This window comes from Mobula birostris, chromosome 16, assembly GCF_030028105.1.
Source record: "Mobula birostris isolate sMobBir1 chromosome 16, sMobBir1.hap1, whole genome shotgun sequence".
NCBI lineage: Eukaryota > Metazoa > Chordata > Chondrichthyes > Myliobatiformes > Myliobatidae > Mobula > Mobula birostris.
In genome coordinates, this window is record NC_092385.1 from 1843426 (window position 1) to 1856332 (window position 12907).

A 12907-nucleotide genomic window follows, 5' to 3' on the forward strand; every position below is an offset into this window, starting at 1 on the left:
GTTGTAAACAGGAGGAATTTTGCAGATGCTGGAAATTCAAGCAACACACATCAAAGTTGCTGGTGAACGCAGCAGGCCAGGCAGCATCTCTAGGAAGAGGTACAGTCGATGTTTCGGGCTGAGACCCTTCGTCAGGACTAACTGAAAGAAGAGATAGTAAGAGATTTGAAAGTCCACACCCAGCTCACCCCCTCCCTCTCCTGTACCCCACCCACCCTTCTCTCACCCCTCACCCCTTCCTTCCACAGCACCCCCTCACACAGCCTACACTCAGCCGTTCCCACCCGCCCCCTCCCCACTGGATCCCTGGCCCCCCGTGAAGAGATTTGAGTTGACTGTACCTCTTCCTAGAGATGCTGCCTGGCCTGCTGCGTTCACCAGCAACTTTGATGTGTGTTGCACCAATTGGGTTGTGCCTATTGTTGCCATTTAATGCCAGAAGCCTGACTGGTAAGGCAGATGGAAAGAGGACATAGATTGATAGGTGGGATGGGGTATCTGAACCATGATTAAAAACATGGCTGAGGGAGAGACAGAACTAGCAGATCCATGTTCTGGGGTATAGATATGACAGAGGGGTGAGGATAAGGGGCAGTTTTGATCAAGGAGAACATTGCAGCAATACTAAGGGAATATCTTGAAGGGTCTCTGTCTGAAACCCTCTCCACAGATGCCGCCTGACCTGCTGAAGCATTGAGGTAAGGGAGGATATTCCTGGCAGACGACCCAGTCACACTGTATGGATGGAACTTAGAAACAGGAAGCGGGGGCAGTGATTGATATAATGAGAATATCAAGCACTCAATAGTCAGTAAACAAATACAAGACACAGAAGCAGGATTAGGCCATTTGGCCCATCGAGTCTGCTCCACCATTCTATCATAGCTGAATTCTCCCTCTCAAATCCATTCTGCCCTCTCACTGCAACATTTGACACCCTGACTAATCAAGCACCTATCAACCTCCACTTCAAATGCACCCAATGATTTGTCCTCCACAGTCTGTGGTAATGAATTCCCCAGATTCACTGCCCTCTGGCTAAGGAAATTCCTCATCTGTTCTCAAATATACAGGGAATCACAGACAAGCATGGGAATAATATGATTGCAAGGTTGATTGGGAGATGCTGTTCACAGGTAAAAGCAACATCTGACAAGTGAGAGGCTTTTAAAAAGTGAGTTCAAGGCCAACATGTTCCTGTTAGAGCAAAGGACAAGGCTGCCCTTACTAACTGTGGCTCTTCTCAGGAGTAAGAGGAGGCATGTGACAGGTATAGACAGCTGGATTCAAGCAAATTGTGGATCAGAGAAAAGGTCCCCTTAAGTATTAATTATCTATGCATGGACCCACAGGAGATGGTAGAGGTCAGTTGGGTATTACTCATCTGTATTGACCATGTTGAAGGTAAAGGAAAATAACGTGGATTGTGGAAATATGAAAAGTGATTGCAACACACCCACATTATGAAATAAGAGGCACTGGTGGTGCTAAAGCACATTAAATCTTGGGGTTAGACTAAATGCATCGCAGGACATTGTGGGAAGGGTGGGGGAGAAAAGAGGCCCATGAGACAATATTGGCCACAGAAGACTGGAGAGTGGCTGAAGGACAAGGACAAGCCAAGGAACGACTGGCTGGTGAGCCTGTCGGTGGTGGGAAAGTTACTGAAACTACTGGAAGGGATTCAGAGGGACAGGAGCTACCGGCATTAGAACAGCAGGGATTGATTAAGGAGTCGGTGCAGCTTTGAATGTGTGTATCTTGCTTCCCAAATTTGAAATGTTTGCAGAGACGATGAAAAGGACCGGCAAGGGCAGGGACATGGACTTCATTAAGACCTTTGACAAGATCCTACATGGTAGTCTGGTCCAGAAGGTTAATCACATGGGATCCAGAGTGAGCGGGCTGATGTTGAATTGGTGTGGTGCAAGGAGTCAGAGGGTGGTAGTGAGGGCTCTTTTGCAGACTGGAGCGCTGTTCTGCAGACATGTGCCACAGGAAATGAGGCTGTGTCCACTTACTAATCTACATTAACAATTTGGATGAGAATGCAGTTGGCACAATGCTAAATTTGTAGATTACACCAAAATTACTGGGTGTGATGGACAGTGAATGAAATTTGCAACAGGACCAAGATCAATGGGAGAAGTGGGCCAAGGAATGGCAGATGGAATTTAACCTGTGCAAGTGTGAAGTGGCAAGTTAATCCAGGGCAGGAGTTACACAGTGAATAGTGAGTCCTGGGAAGTGCTAAAGAACCGAGACCTAGGGCTACAAGTATATACTGTAGCTCCCTTAAAGGGGAGACACGGGTCAAGATGTGGTGAAGGTGCTTGCCCTAATCAGGGTGGAGTACAGGAATTGGGATGTCACGTTACAGCTATGGCCACACTTGGCATATTGTGTATTTCTGTTTCCTCATCTACAGGAGACACGTCATTAAGGTGGGGAGTATTCATGAGGATGTTACCAGGACTGGAGGACCTGAGGTCTGAGAGTTGGAGAGGCTGAGACTATCAGAAGTTCATGAAATAATAAAGGAACATAGATAAGGTGGATGGTTACTGTCCTTTTCCCACATTTAAAAGGGACCTGAAAGGCAACTTTTTCCTCTGCAAAATGTGGAGGCGTGAAATAACGGCAAAAGGACACCATTGAAGGCAGGTATAATTACAACATTTAAAAGATGCTTGCTCAGGTAGGCACATGGACAAGTTGGGCCATTGGGAGAACATATGACATTGAGAATCATGGGTGTAAAGTCACCACAGACTGCTCCAAAACAATGTTGTTAAGCAGCTCACAGGCACTGGGCAAACTGCTGAGACAGTGCAGGAGGGGATGGCTCCTCCATGTAGTTATTCCAGCCAGTTCTGCCCTCTAAAGCAATGCTGAAGGTTGCCACCCATCTACCACACAGCAACTCCCTTCTGCTGGTACACGGCAGACTTAGTCACATTTAATGGCATGAACACACCCTATAACTTTTGTGGAGGCTCACTGCCTGGTGAAGATATAGAGCTTGGGGTTAAAAACTCATCCAACTTGTAGAAGGGAAGAATTGGGGAGGGAGAGGTGAGGTGTCAAAGCCCTGTCACCTTCTGTATCACCCTGACTACTGCCTCCAGGAGCAGGTTGAGTTGAGTTCAGTTCTTCAGAATTAGATTCAATAACACTGACGTAGGTCATGAAATTTGTTGTTTAAACAAATCTACAACTCATCCATGATTAATAGCAAATCTCCTCCATCTGAACAGTTTTGTTACGGTCAGGGATACAGGTAATCCACAGCAAGGAACTACACAAATTGCCACGATGAACGTTGTGAAGGAACACCCAGCAACCCTGCCCCCCGATCAGCTGGGCACCTCTGTCTGTTCCCATCGGCCCTGGCTAGTTCCCTTCTGGAAACTGGTCACCATGCTCAGGGAAAGGTGACAGGAATGTAAAGCAGGAAGGTCACAATCACCTGCTTGAAGAGATGGGAGAAAACATTCAACATTCAGAGCCAATAAATTTCTGAACTGCTGTAAACAGTTAAGTTCACCCCAACGGGAGACAAACACACTTGCCTCCCAGATTTACAAACCTCAGCAGGGGATAATTTTCTGACGGAGGATGGTGGTATTTATACCAATGACTGTCACAAGTACAGAACTGGAAATAGACAGGCTTGTCCGAGTTAACCTGATTGAGCAGAACGAGGGTGAAGGCCATTCCCCAGTGAAATTCCCCAAAAGGTATGTTTCCACAAATGGATTATTTCTTTAAAAAACAATTTAATTTTCTTTTAACTTTTATTTAAAATACTTGAAACTGTATCACAAAATAAGCAAAAGAATATTTTACAAGTAAAAACTTTCTCCTTTTTTGTTGGATAAAAAAAATTAATGATGGGAGTCCAGCCCTGTATCGACAGTCCATCAGGACCGATCACCATGGATTGAGACAGTGGGGCAACTCTGGACTGGGGGAAGGTGGATGTAAAGACGAGCCCAGCCTTGTATCGACAGTCTCTCGGGATCAATCACTCCAGACTGTGAGGTGATTCTGGATGGGGACGGGAGAGAAGAGAGAAGAGCAAGGATGAGTCCAGCAGGGAGGCACCCTGATTGAAGATTCTTGGTGGGGGCGAGGATCCCTTCCACGCAGTGGACCAGCAGGTAGGAGAGCAGAGAGCAACACACACAAAATGCTGGAGGAACTCAAGCAGGTCAGGCAGAATCTATGGAAATGAGTACAGGTGTGTCTGTCTGTCTGTCGGATTTCCAGCATCTGCAGATGTTCTGTTTGTGAGGGGAGCAGAAACTTGATTTCGTAGGATCACCAGTCACTGCTCCAGACTGACACCTTGTAGGCAACCTCTGAACAGCCACACACAACTCCCCTGGTTATAGGGTAGACAGGATTACCAAGCAGTTTACAGATCATTTAGTAGCTTTAGGATGATGGGAAAGCAACAGTTTCAAAAACACTCAGTGACGAGGCAGTTTGAAGAGCATGAAACGTGTGATGGTGGGGTGTGTCTCACAGTAAACCAGGGTGCATGTGGGGTTAAAGCACTCGTCCGCTGCACATTCTATGGATGAAGCACTGATTAAAAGCTCCTTCAGCCATGGCCAAGGAGGGAGGGGGATCAGCCGGAAACCATGAGGGGACATGGAGACGTGCAGCACAGAAACAGGCCCTTTGGCCCATCTAGCCCATGCTGGAACTATTTAAACTACCTCCTCCCATTGACCTGAACCAGGACCATAACCCTTCATATCCCGACCATCCAAACAACTTGTAAACACTGAAATGAAGCTCACATGCACAACTTGTGCTGGTAGCTCATTCCACAATCTCAATTCTGAGTGAAGTTTCCCCTCGTGTTCCCCTTAAACTTTTCACCTTTCACCCCTAACCTATGACCTCTCATAGGCCCACCCCTCTGGAAAAAGCCTGCTTGCATTAAACCCCATCTATACCCCTCAATTTTGTATACCTCTATGAAATCTCCTCTCAATCTTCTTAGTTCTAAAGAATACAGTCCTAACGTAACATAGCATCCCATCTTCTGTACTCAATGCATTGACTTTTGAAGGCTCATGTGCCAAAAGTTTTCTTTACAACATCTACCTGTGACTCCACTTTCAATGAATTATAAACCTGTATTCCCAGATCCCTTTGTTCTACCGCACTCCTCAGTGCCCTACCCTGGAAGTGCAACAGCTCACACTGCCTTCAGTTCAGACACCAGGGTCAGATGGGCAGGCTGAGATCAGCACCATTCCCTGGCCTGCAGGGGTTGACAGTGGCCACTGCTCCTACATCATTCCAGGTAGAGGACCCCAGTTATAGGAAAAGGTTGAATAGTTTAGGATTTTATTCCCTGGAGCAAAGGAGAATAGGGGGAGATTTGATAAAGGTACACAAAATTATGAGGGGTACAGATAAGATCAATGCAAGCAGGCTTTTTCCACTGAGACTGTTTGAGACTAGAACTAGAGATCATAAGAGGAAGTTCTTCAGTCAAAGGGTGGTGTGGAACAAGCTGCCAGTGGAAATGGTGGATGCAGGGTTGATTTCAACATTTAGGAGAAACTTGGACAGGTGTAAGGAGGGGAGGGGTTCAGCTATAGTCTGGGTGCAGGTTGATGGGTCTTGACAAAGTAATGGTTCAGCTTACACTAGAGGGGCCAAATGGCCCAATTCTGTGCTGTATCACTACGTACGATTAGTTGTTATGGAAACCATCCCCTCTGGGGGCACAGTCCTGTTCAGGAGGCGTTTCCTCATACAGATACGGGGAGCTGGTTGAAGTTTCAAATGCAAGAATGAGAGCAGTGAGAAGGGGTGTGTTGGTGAGGGAACTGGTGGCAGGTGAAAGGGGAACACAGTTGTGTTCTGGTGGCCACACTGACTGCTCAGGAACAGTCTGGAGTTGTACTGGATGGAAGCAATCTGTGTTAATAGGAACATCTGCTAAAGGGGGCATTTATAATTTATGGGGGTCTTGAATTTATAAACCCCACAATCAAAACAAATTATTTTTGGAACATTTGAATAAAACATAGTAGGTTCAAAATTTTTTAAACAGCAGTTGTCAGTGGCAGAACTCAGATCAAAGGCAGCAATACGGTTAGTGCTGAAATCTTCCAGAATCATCCAGCTTCTTTCTCCTCTGAATGGGCGTTGAATCCATGAACACTACCTCACTACTCTTTTAACTATTTAATATAAAGACTAATTTTTTTTCCTCTTATGTATTGCATTAGATCACAAGACATGGAGCAGAATTAGGCCATTCAGCCCATTGAGTCTGCTCCGCCATTCCATCCTGGCTGATCCCAGATCCCACTCACCCCAGACACCTGACTTCTCGTCATATCCTTTGGTGCCCTGACCGATCAAGAAACCATCAACTTCCACCTTAAATATACACAGACTGTGGCAGAGCATTCCACAGATTCACCACCCTCTGGCTCAAAAAATTCCTCCTTACCTGCTCTAAAAGATCACCCCTCAGTGTTGAGATTGTGCCGTCTAGTTCTGGATACCCCCACCAGAGCAAACATCCTCTCCACATCCACCATCTCTAGTCCTTTCAACATTTGGTAGGTTCCAATGAGATCCCTTCACATTCTTCTAAATTCCAGTGAGTACAGGCCCAAAGCTACTGAATGCTCCTCATACGTTGACCCATTCATTCTAGAAAACATCCTTGTGAACCTCTTCTGGACTCTCTCCAATGACAGCACATCCTTTCTGAGATATGGGTCAAAACTGTTGACAATACTCCAAGTGCAGCCTGACTTGGAATCTTTTAAAGCCTCATTTTCTTGAAATAAATGCCAACATTGCATTTGCCTTCTTTACCACAGGCTCAATCTGTAAATTAACGTTCTGGGAGTTTTGCGCGAGGACTCCCAAGTCCCTCTGCATCTCTGATGTTTGAATTTTCTCCCCATTTAGACAATAGTCTGCACTATTGTTCCCTTTACCAAACTACATTATCATATTTACCAACACTGCATTCCATCTGCCACTTTTTTGCCCATTCTTTCAATTTGTTTAAGTCCTGCTGCAATCACATTGCTTCCTCAGCACTATCTATCCCTCCACCTATCTTCATATCATTTGCCAACTTTACCACAAAACCATCAATTCCATTATCCAAATCATTGCCAAACAATGTGAAAAGTAACAGTCCCAATACTGATCCCCGAGGAACACCACTAGTCACTGGCAGCCAACCAGAAAAGGTCTCCTTTAATATCACTCGCTGCCTCCTGCCTGTCAGCCGTTCCTCTATCCATTCCAGTACCTTTCCTGTAACACCATAGAATTTTATCTTGTTAAGCAGCCTCATGTGTGCTTAAAAAAAAACACAAACAAACAAGTATCACAGCATATGCCAGTGATATTAAACCCGATTCTGTTATCCACCTCATGTTCAGCAAATGGGCACTCCGGTAAATAAAACTGAACTTTCCCTGAATCCCAATTCTTTTAAACAGGATTTTAAAATGGCTCCTAAACTACTGGGCAAGGGTAGAGTGGGACAGAGGGAAGGGGTGGGTGATGACGAGCTGCTCTCCAGCACTGTGCTGTTCCTGTCAGCTCCTCCCAACTCTGTGGAAACAGAGCGAGAACATTTGCACACTACTTCATTGCAATTTCTATGGCGCTGTGATCAAACTGAGAACCATCAGTGACAGTGCATGCAAGTTTCCCATCGCCCGGTGTCCAAGTCTACCTTCACAAACTGCAGCAAGAATAAATCCCAACTCTAGCACACACATGGGCCAATCTCCCCCACAAACAGAATTGTGGAGAGAGAGAGAGACACACACACACACACACACAGTGGAGGAAATCATTTCACCAGAAGTCAGATTGGAGCAGCTGGTTTCTTGCAGGTGGCTCAGGGAATGTGTTATCGTCCCTTTATCGTCACTGAAAATGAATTCAAGTTTATCACCTTCCAGAGTCAATGGGTATAGACCATCTCTATCACTAAATTAAAAATGTCTGCAACCATCTACTCGAACTAAACAAAAACTCAACATGCCAACTGTGAATGGGCTGTCCTGGGATACCAAAAGTAGAGGTTCACTGAGAGTGCACCAGAGTGTCCCCTGAAACACTGGTCACTAGATTGTCCGGTCAGCAGCCGGTGGCACTGCAGGTTTTCTCAGCAGTCTGGAATGGCAAACAACACCCTTCAGTGCACAGTACACTAGAACCTGAGCAGGCGTCACAAACATATCTCATCCCTGCTACACCAAGGGCCAGATATGTTACCCTTTACCAAACTAATCAAAGACTGACAATTGCATGTTGCACTGCGAACATGTAGTGCCTAACACTAGTTCAGCTAGGCTGGTTAATTCAAACCAACAAGGAACTTTGTGGAAATCTGGTTCCCCTGTGGGTACCGCACAAGTTCACTGTTATTGTGGGTGTGGACTGTGATTCAACTTTATGTGTGCGGCTTGCAATGGGCAACATGTCACACCTTGCACCACCTGACACTGCAAATATTGCAATATGGTAATATCACCCTTCTAGCAAAAAGTATAAAGTCAGAAATTATCCAAAATAAAGTTAGTGTCTACACCATGACTATTAGCTACCACAATAAGTACTACTGTATTCCTAACGTGAAGACATATTATCACAGTGCCACAGCTTAACCTCGACGTCAGTGCACAGACGTGACTACAAGCCAATGGAATTAGTGATCAGAAGTGAAGTGATTTCACCCGGCAGCCAGTTAACAATGATCAGACCACACCAGGCTGTCAGAGCTGCAACTGTGTTCACAGGCGATGAACAAGTGCAGGGTCTGGCCCTCCCTCCGTCTCACATGCACTTCACTCAACTACAGTGAAAACCTCGCACGTTATTCAAGGCCGAGAAATTTCTGCTGTGTCGCACAGACTATCAGAACAGAACACAGAAAAACAAAGGTCTCTTTATAATGGTAAACGAGTATATTACAATTATTTTGCTCTGCATCTTGCCTGGAGTTAAGGCCTCACACTAGGCCAGATGTGTGAAAAGTCTTCAGTTCTAGTCAGTCTAAAAAACATTATTTTTGTCTTAAGTATTGAAAAACATTTAATTATATAACCCTTCATCAGCGTTCTATTCTCTCGTCCAGGTTAAATTCTCTTCAGTGGAGGCCAGGTTTACGCCAGCAATTGGCAGAAAGATTACAAATACATCCGTCTCACACCAATCACATGATGAGTTCGTCCTGAGGGGTTTCGGCAGTCCTCACACTGGAGTTCATAACAGCAGACCCTCTCGCTGCACAAAATGCTCCCACGCATCAAAAAATAAAGTAGAAATCAAATCTGCCACTTGAGAAAGGCAACTGCCAGACTCCTTGTATCCGGAGCGAAACCAGATTATACTAAATTATCCAAAGATATACAATCGATGGTTCAGCCTGAAGCCTCCATGGAAACACAGCGAAAGGCCTTAGTGTCCCTTGTAGTGCACAGAGTGTGCGTGCTGCCCACCCTCACAGCCAGGCTTCAGTGCAGGTTGGCAGCCGCGATGGCGAAAGCTTCCTGGATCTCTCGCACGGTCAGAATCCGAGTCAACATCTGCTCCATGTGCTCCTTGCTAATGGGCTGGGTCGAGTACCAGATCGGACTGTTGGGAGCCACCACAGGCTCGGGCGTCAGGTAGAAGGTGTCGTTCCTGCCCTTCACACTCTGGGGACTGAACAAGATGTCACAGGTTATTTGGGAAAATCAATCTTCTCCTCAGAGACTCACAACAGATTTGATAAGAATTCAATGCCTGTCACCTTGGTCACACCGAGACACCCCCTCCATTGGCACAAGTCACCAGGTGAGAGCGCACTCATCACAACTGTCAGGCAACCGGTGCCAGGTCCTCAGGGAGTTGACGACAACCCTACGTCACCATGAGCAATAGTAAGGGCTGTCCTCAATAAATTATCATTTCAGTACTAAATGGACTTTCTTCTATTCTAAGGCTGTGCCCTCACAGCTTAAGACCATAAGACAAAGGAGAAGCTGGCCATTCGGCCCATCGCGTCTGCTCCGCCATTTTATCATGAGCTGATCCATTCTCCCATTTAGTCCCATTCCCCCGCCTTCTCACCATAACCCTTGATGCCCTGGCTGCTCAGATACCCATCAATCTCTGCCTTAAATACACCCAATGACTTGGCCTCCACTGCCACCCATGGCAACAAATTCCATAGATTCACCACCCTCTGACTAAAAAAAATTTCTTCGCATCTCTGTTCTGAATGGGTGCCCTTCAATCCTTAAGTCATGCCCTCTCGTACTAGACTCCCTCACCATGGGAAACAATTTTGCCACATCCACTCCGTCCATGCCTTTCAACATTTGAAATGTTTCTATGAGGTCTCCCCTCATTCTTCTAAACTCCAAGGAATATAGTCCAACAGCAGACAAACGTTCCTCATATGTTAACCCTCTCATTCCCGAAATCATTCTAGTGAATCTTCTCTGAACCCTCTCCAACGTCAGCACATCCTTTCTTACATAAGGAGACCAAAACTGCCCACAGTACTCCAAGTGAGGTCTTACCAGTGCCTTATCGAGCCTCAACATCACATCCCTACTCCTACTCTATTCCTCTAGAAATGAATGCCAACATTGCATTTGCCTTCTTCACCACCGACTCAACCTGGAGGTTAACCTTAAGGATATCCTATACGAGGACTCCCAAGTCCTGCTGCATCTCAGAACTTTAAATTCTCTCCCCATTTAAATAATAGTCTGCCCATTTATTTCTTCTGCCAAAGTGCATAACCATACACTTTCCAACATTGTATTTCATTTGCCACTTCTCTGCCCATTCTTCCAATCTATCCAAGTCTCTCTGCAGACTCTCCGTTTCCTCAGCACTACCAGCCCCTCCACCTATCTTTGTATCATCAGCAAACTTAGCCACAAAGCCATCTATTCCATAATCCAAATCGTTGATGTACAACGTAAAAAGCAGCCCCAACACGGACCCCTGTGGAACACCACTGGTAACCGGCAGCCAACCAGGAGAGGATCCCTTTATTCCCACTCTGTTTCCTGTCAATCAGCCAACGCTCTATCCACGTATGTAACTTCCCCGTAATTCCATGGGCTCTTATCTTGTTTAGCAGCCTCATATGCAGCACCTTGTCAAAGGCCTTCTCACTACTGGAAACATCCCCGCCACACCCACTATCTAGGCCTTTCAGATCGCCCCTCATTCTTCTAAACTCCTGTGAGCATAGGCCCAGAATCAAATGCAGCTCATATACCAACCCTTTCATTCCCGGAATAATTCTCGTGACCGTCCTCTGGGCTCTCTCCAATGCCAGCACATCCCTTTGTGGATAAAGGTCCCCGAGCAGATCAGTTTTCAGCCAGCCATGGAATCAGCACAGAAGAATACAGCGTATTGGCCTTCGTCGATCGTGGAATTGAATTTAGGAGCTGAGAGGTAATGTTGCAGCTATATGGGAGCCTGGTTAGACCCCACTTGGAGTACTGTGCTCAGTTCTGGTTGCCTCACTACAGGAAGGATGTGAAAACCATAGAAAGGGTGCAGAGGAGATTTACAACGATGTTGCCTGGATTGGGGAGCATGCCTTGTGGAAACAGGTTGAGTGAACTCAGCCTTTTCTCCTTGGAGCAACGGAGGACGAGAGGTGACCAGATAGAGGTGTATAAGATGATGAGAGGCATTGATTGTGTTGATAGTCAGAGACTTTTTCCCAGGGCTGAAATGGTTGCCACAAGAGGACACAGTTTTAAGGTGCTGGGGAGTAGGTACAGAGGAGATGTCAGGGGTAAGTTTTTTTTTTTTTTTTACGCAGAGAGTGGTGAGTGTGTGGAATGGGCTGCCAGCAACGGTGGTGGAGGTGGATACGATAGGGTCTTTTAAGAGACTTTTGAATAGGTACATGGAGCTTAAAAAAAAAAAAGGGCTACGGGTAACCCTAGTAATTTCTAAGGTAGGGACATGTTCAGCACAACTGTGTGGGCCGAAGGGCCTGTACTGTGCTGTAGGTTTTCTGTGCTTCTAAGAAATGACCACATACATTTTGAGGACAAAGTATTTGTTTGAATACATGTCAGAGATTCCCAAAGTGGGATGCACAGACCCCTTGCTTAACGGTGTTGGCCATGGCATAAAACAAGTTGGGAGCCACTGATACAATGAATGAATGAATGATTACTATGAAATAGCTGAATGCTGGTCACTGGCTGGCCCAGCAGGAATCCACCCTGTCAAATCTAGGTAGTCACGTGAGAGCACTCAACTCATTCCAAGAAATACAGTGCAGGACAGTTTAGTTCAATCCCTGAGAGTCATTCAGTCAGGCATCAGCCAAGTGGAGATCACTGAGCCACTACAGGTGGCTGAAAACCACAAACACTACAGGAGAATTCACTTCAGTTTGAGGACGGAGGCATTTGCCCCGGATTTACAGAAACACTCTCACCATTTGAAGAGGTAGAAGTTATACAGTTTGATGGGACAGCTAGATCAGTGCTAAAAACCACAAACACTACAAGTTAAATTCATCATTTGCCCCGGGTTTACGGAAACACTCACCATTTGAAGAGGTAGAAGTCGTACAGTTTGATGGGACAGCGCAGTGGGTTCTCGGGGTTTTCCGCCTGCTCTGCGTACATGTCATCTGTAACTGAAGATCACAAATCAACATTATACATCAGCACCGACTGATGTTCTGCACTTCAAGAACAAAGTATTTCAATACAAATCAGGGATTCCCAATCTGGGGCCCACAGATCCTTGGTATTCGCCTTGGCATAATAAACAGTCGGGAACAGTCCAAGACAACCAGGAACAGGCAGTCTGTTCAACTATCCCCTAAAACCACTGCTGCCTTGCCCCAGCAGCA

General features: G+C 45.9%; 1 protein-coding gene across 4 annotated transcripts in view; it reads right to left on the bottom strand.

Moving 5' to 3' along the window:
* Positions 1-4131: 4131 nt before the first annotated feature.
* Positions 4132-12907, bottom strand: part of LOC140210930 (transcriptional regulator QRICH1-like) — a 60946-nt gene continuing 52170 nt past the window's right edge. For all 4 annotated transcript variants that reach the window (XM_072280198.1, XM_072280200.1, XM_072280199.1 and 1 more), the window contains 2 exons: positions 12598-12688; positions 4132-9720 (listed from right to left, as the gene is read on the bottom strand). In XM_072280198.1, the coding sequence (XP_072136299.1) occupies positions 9531-9720; positions 12598-12688 (281 nt within the window). In that variant the 3' untranslated portion in view covers positions 4132-9530. The remainder of the gene's footprint in view (positions 9721-12597; positions 12689-12907) is intronic.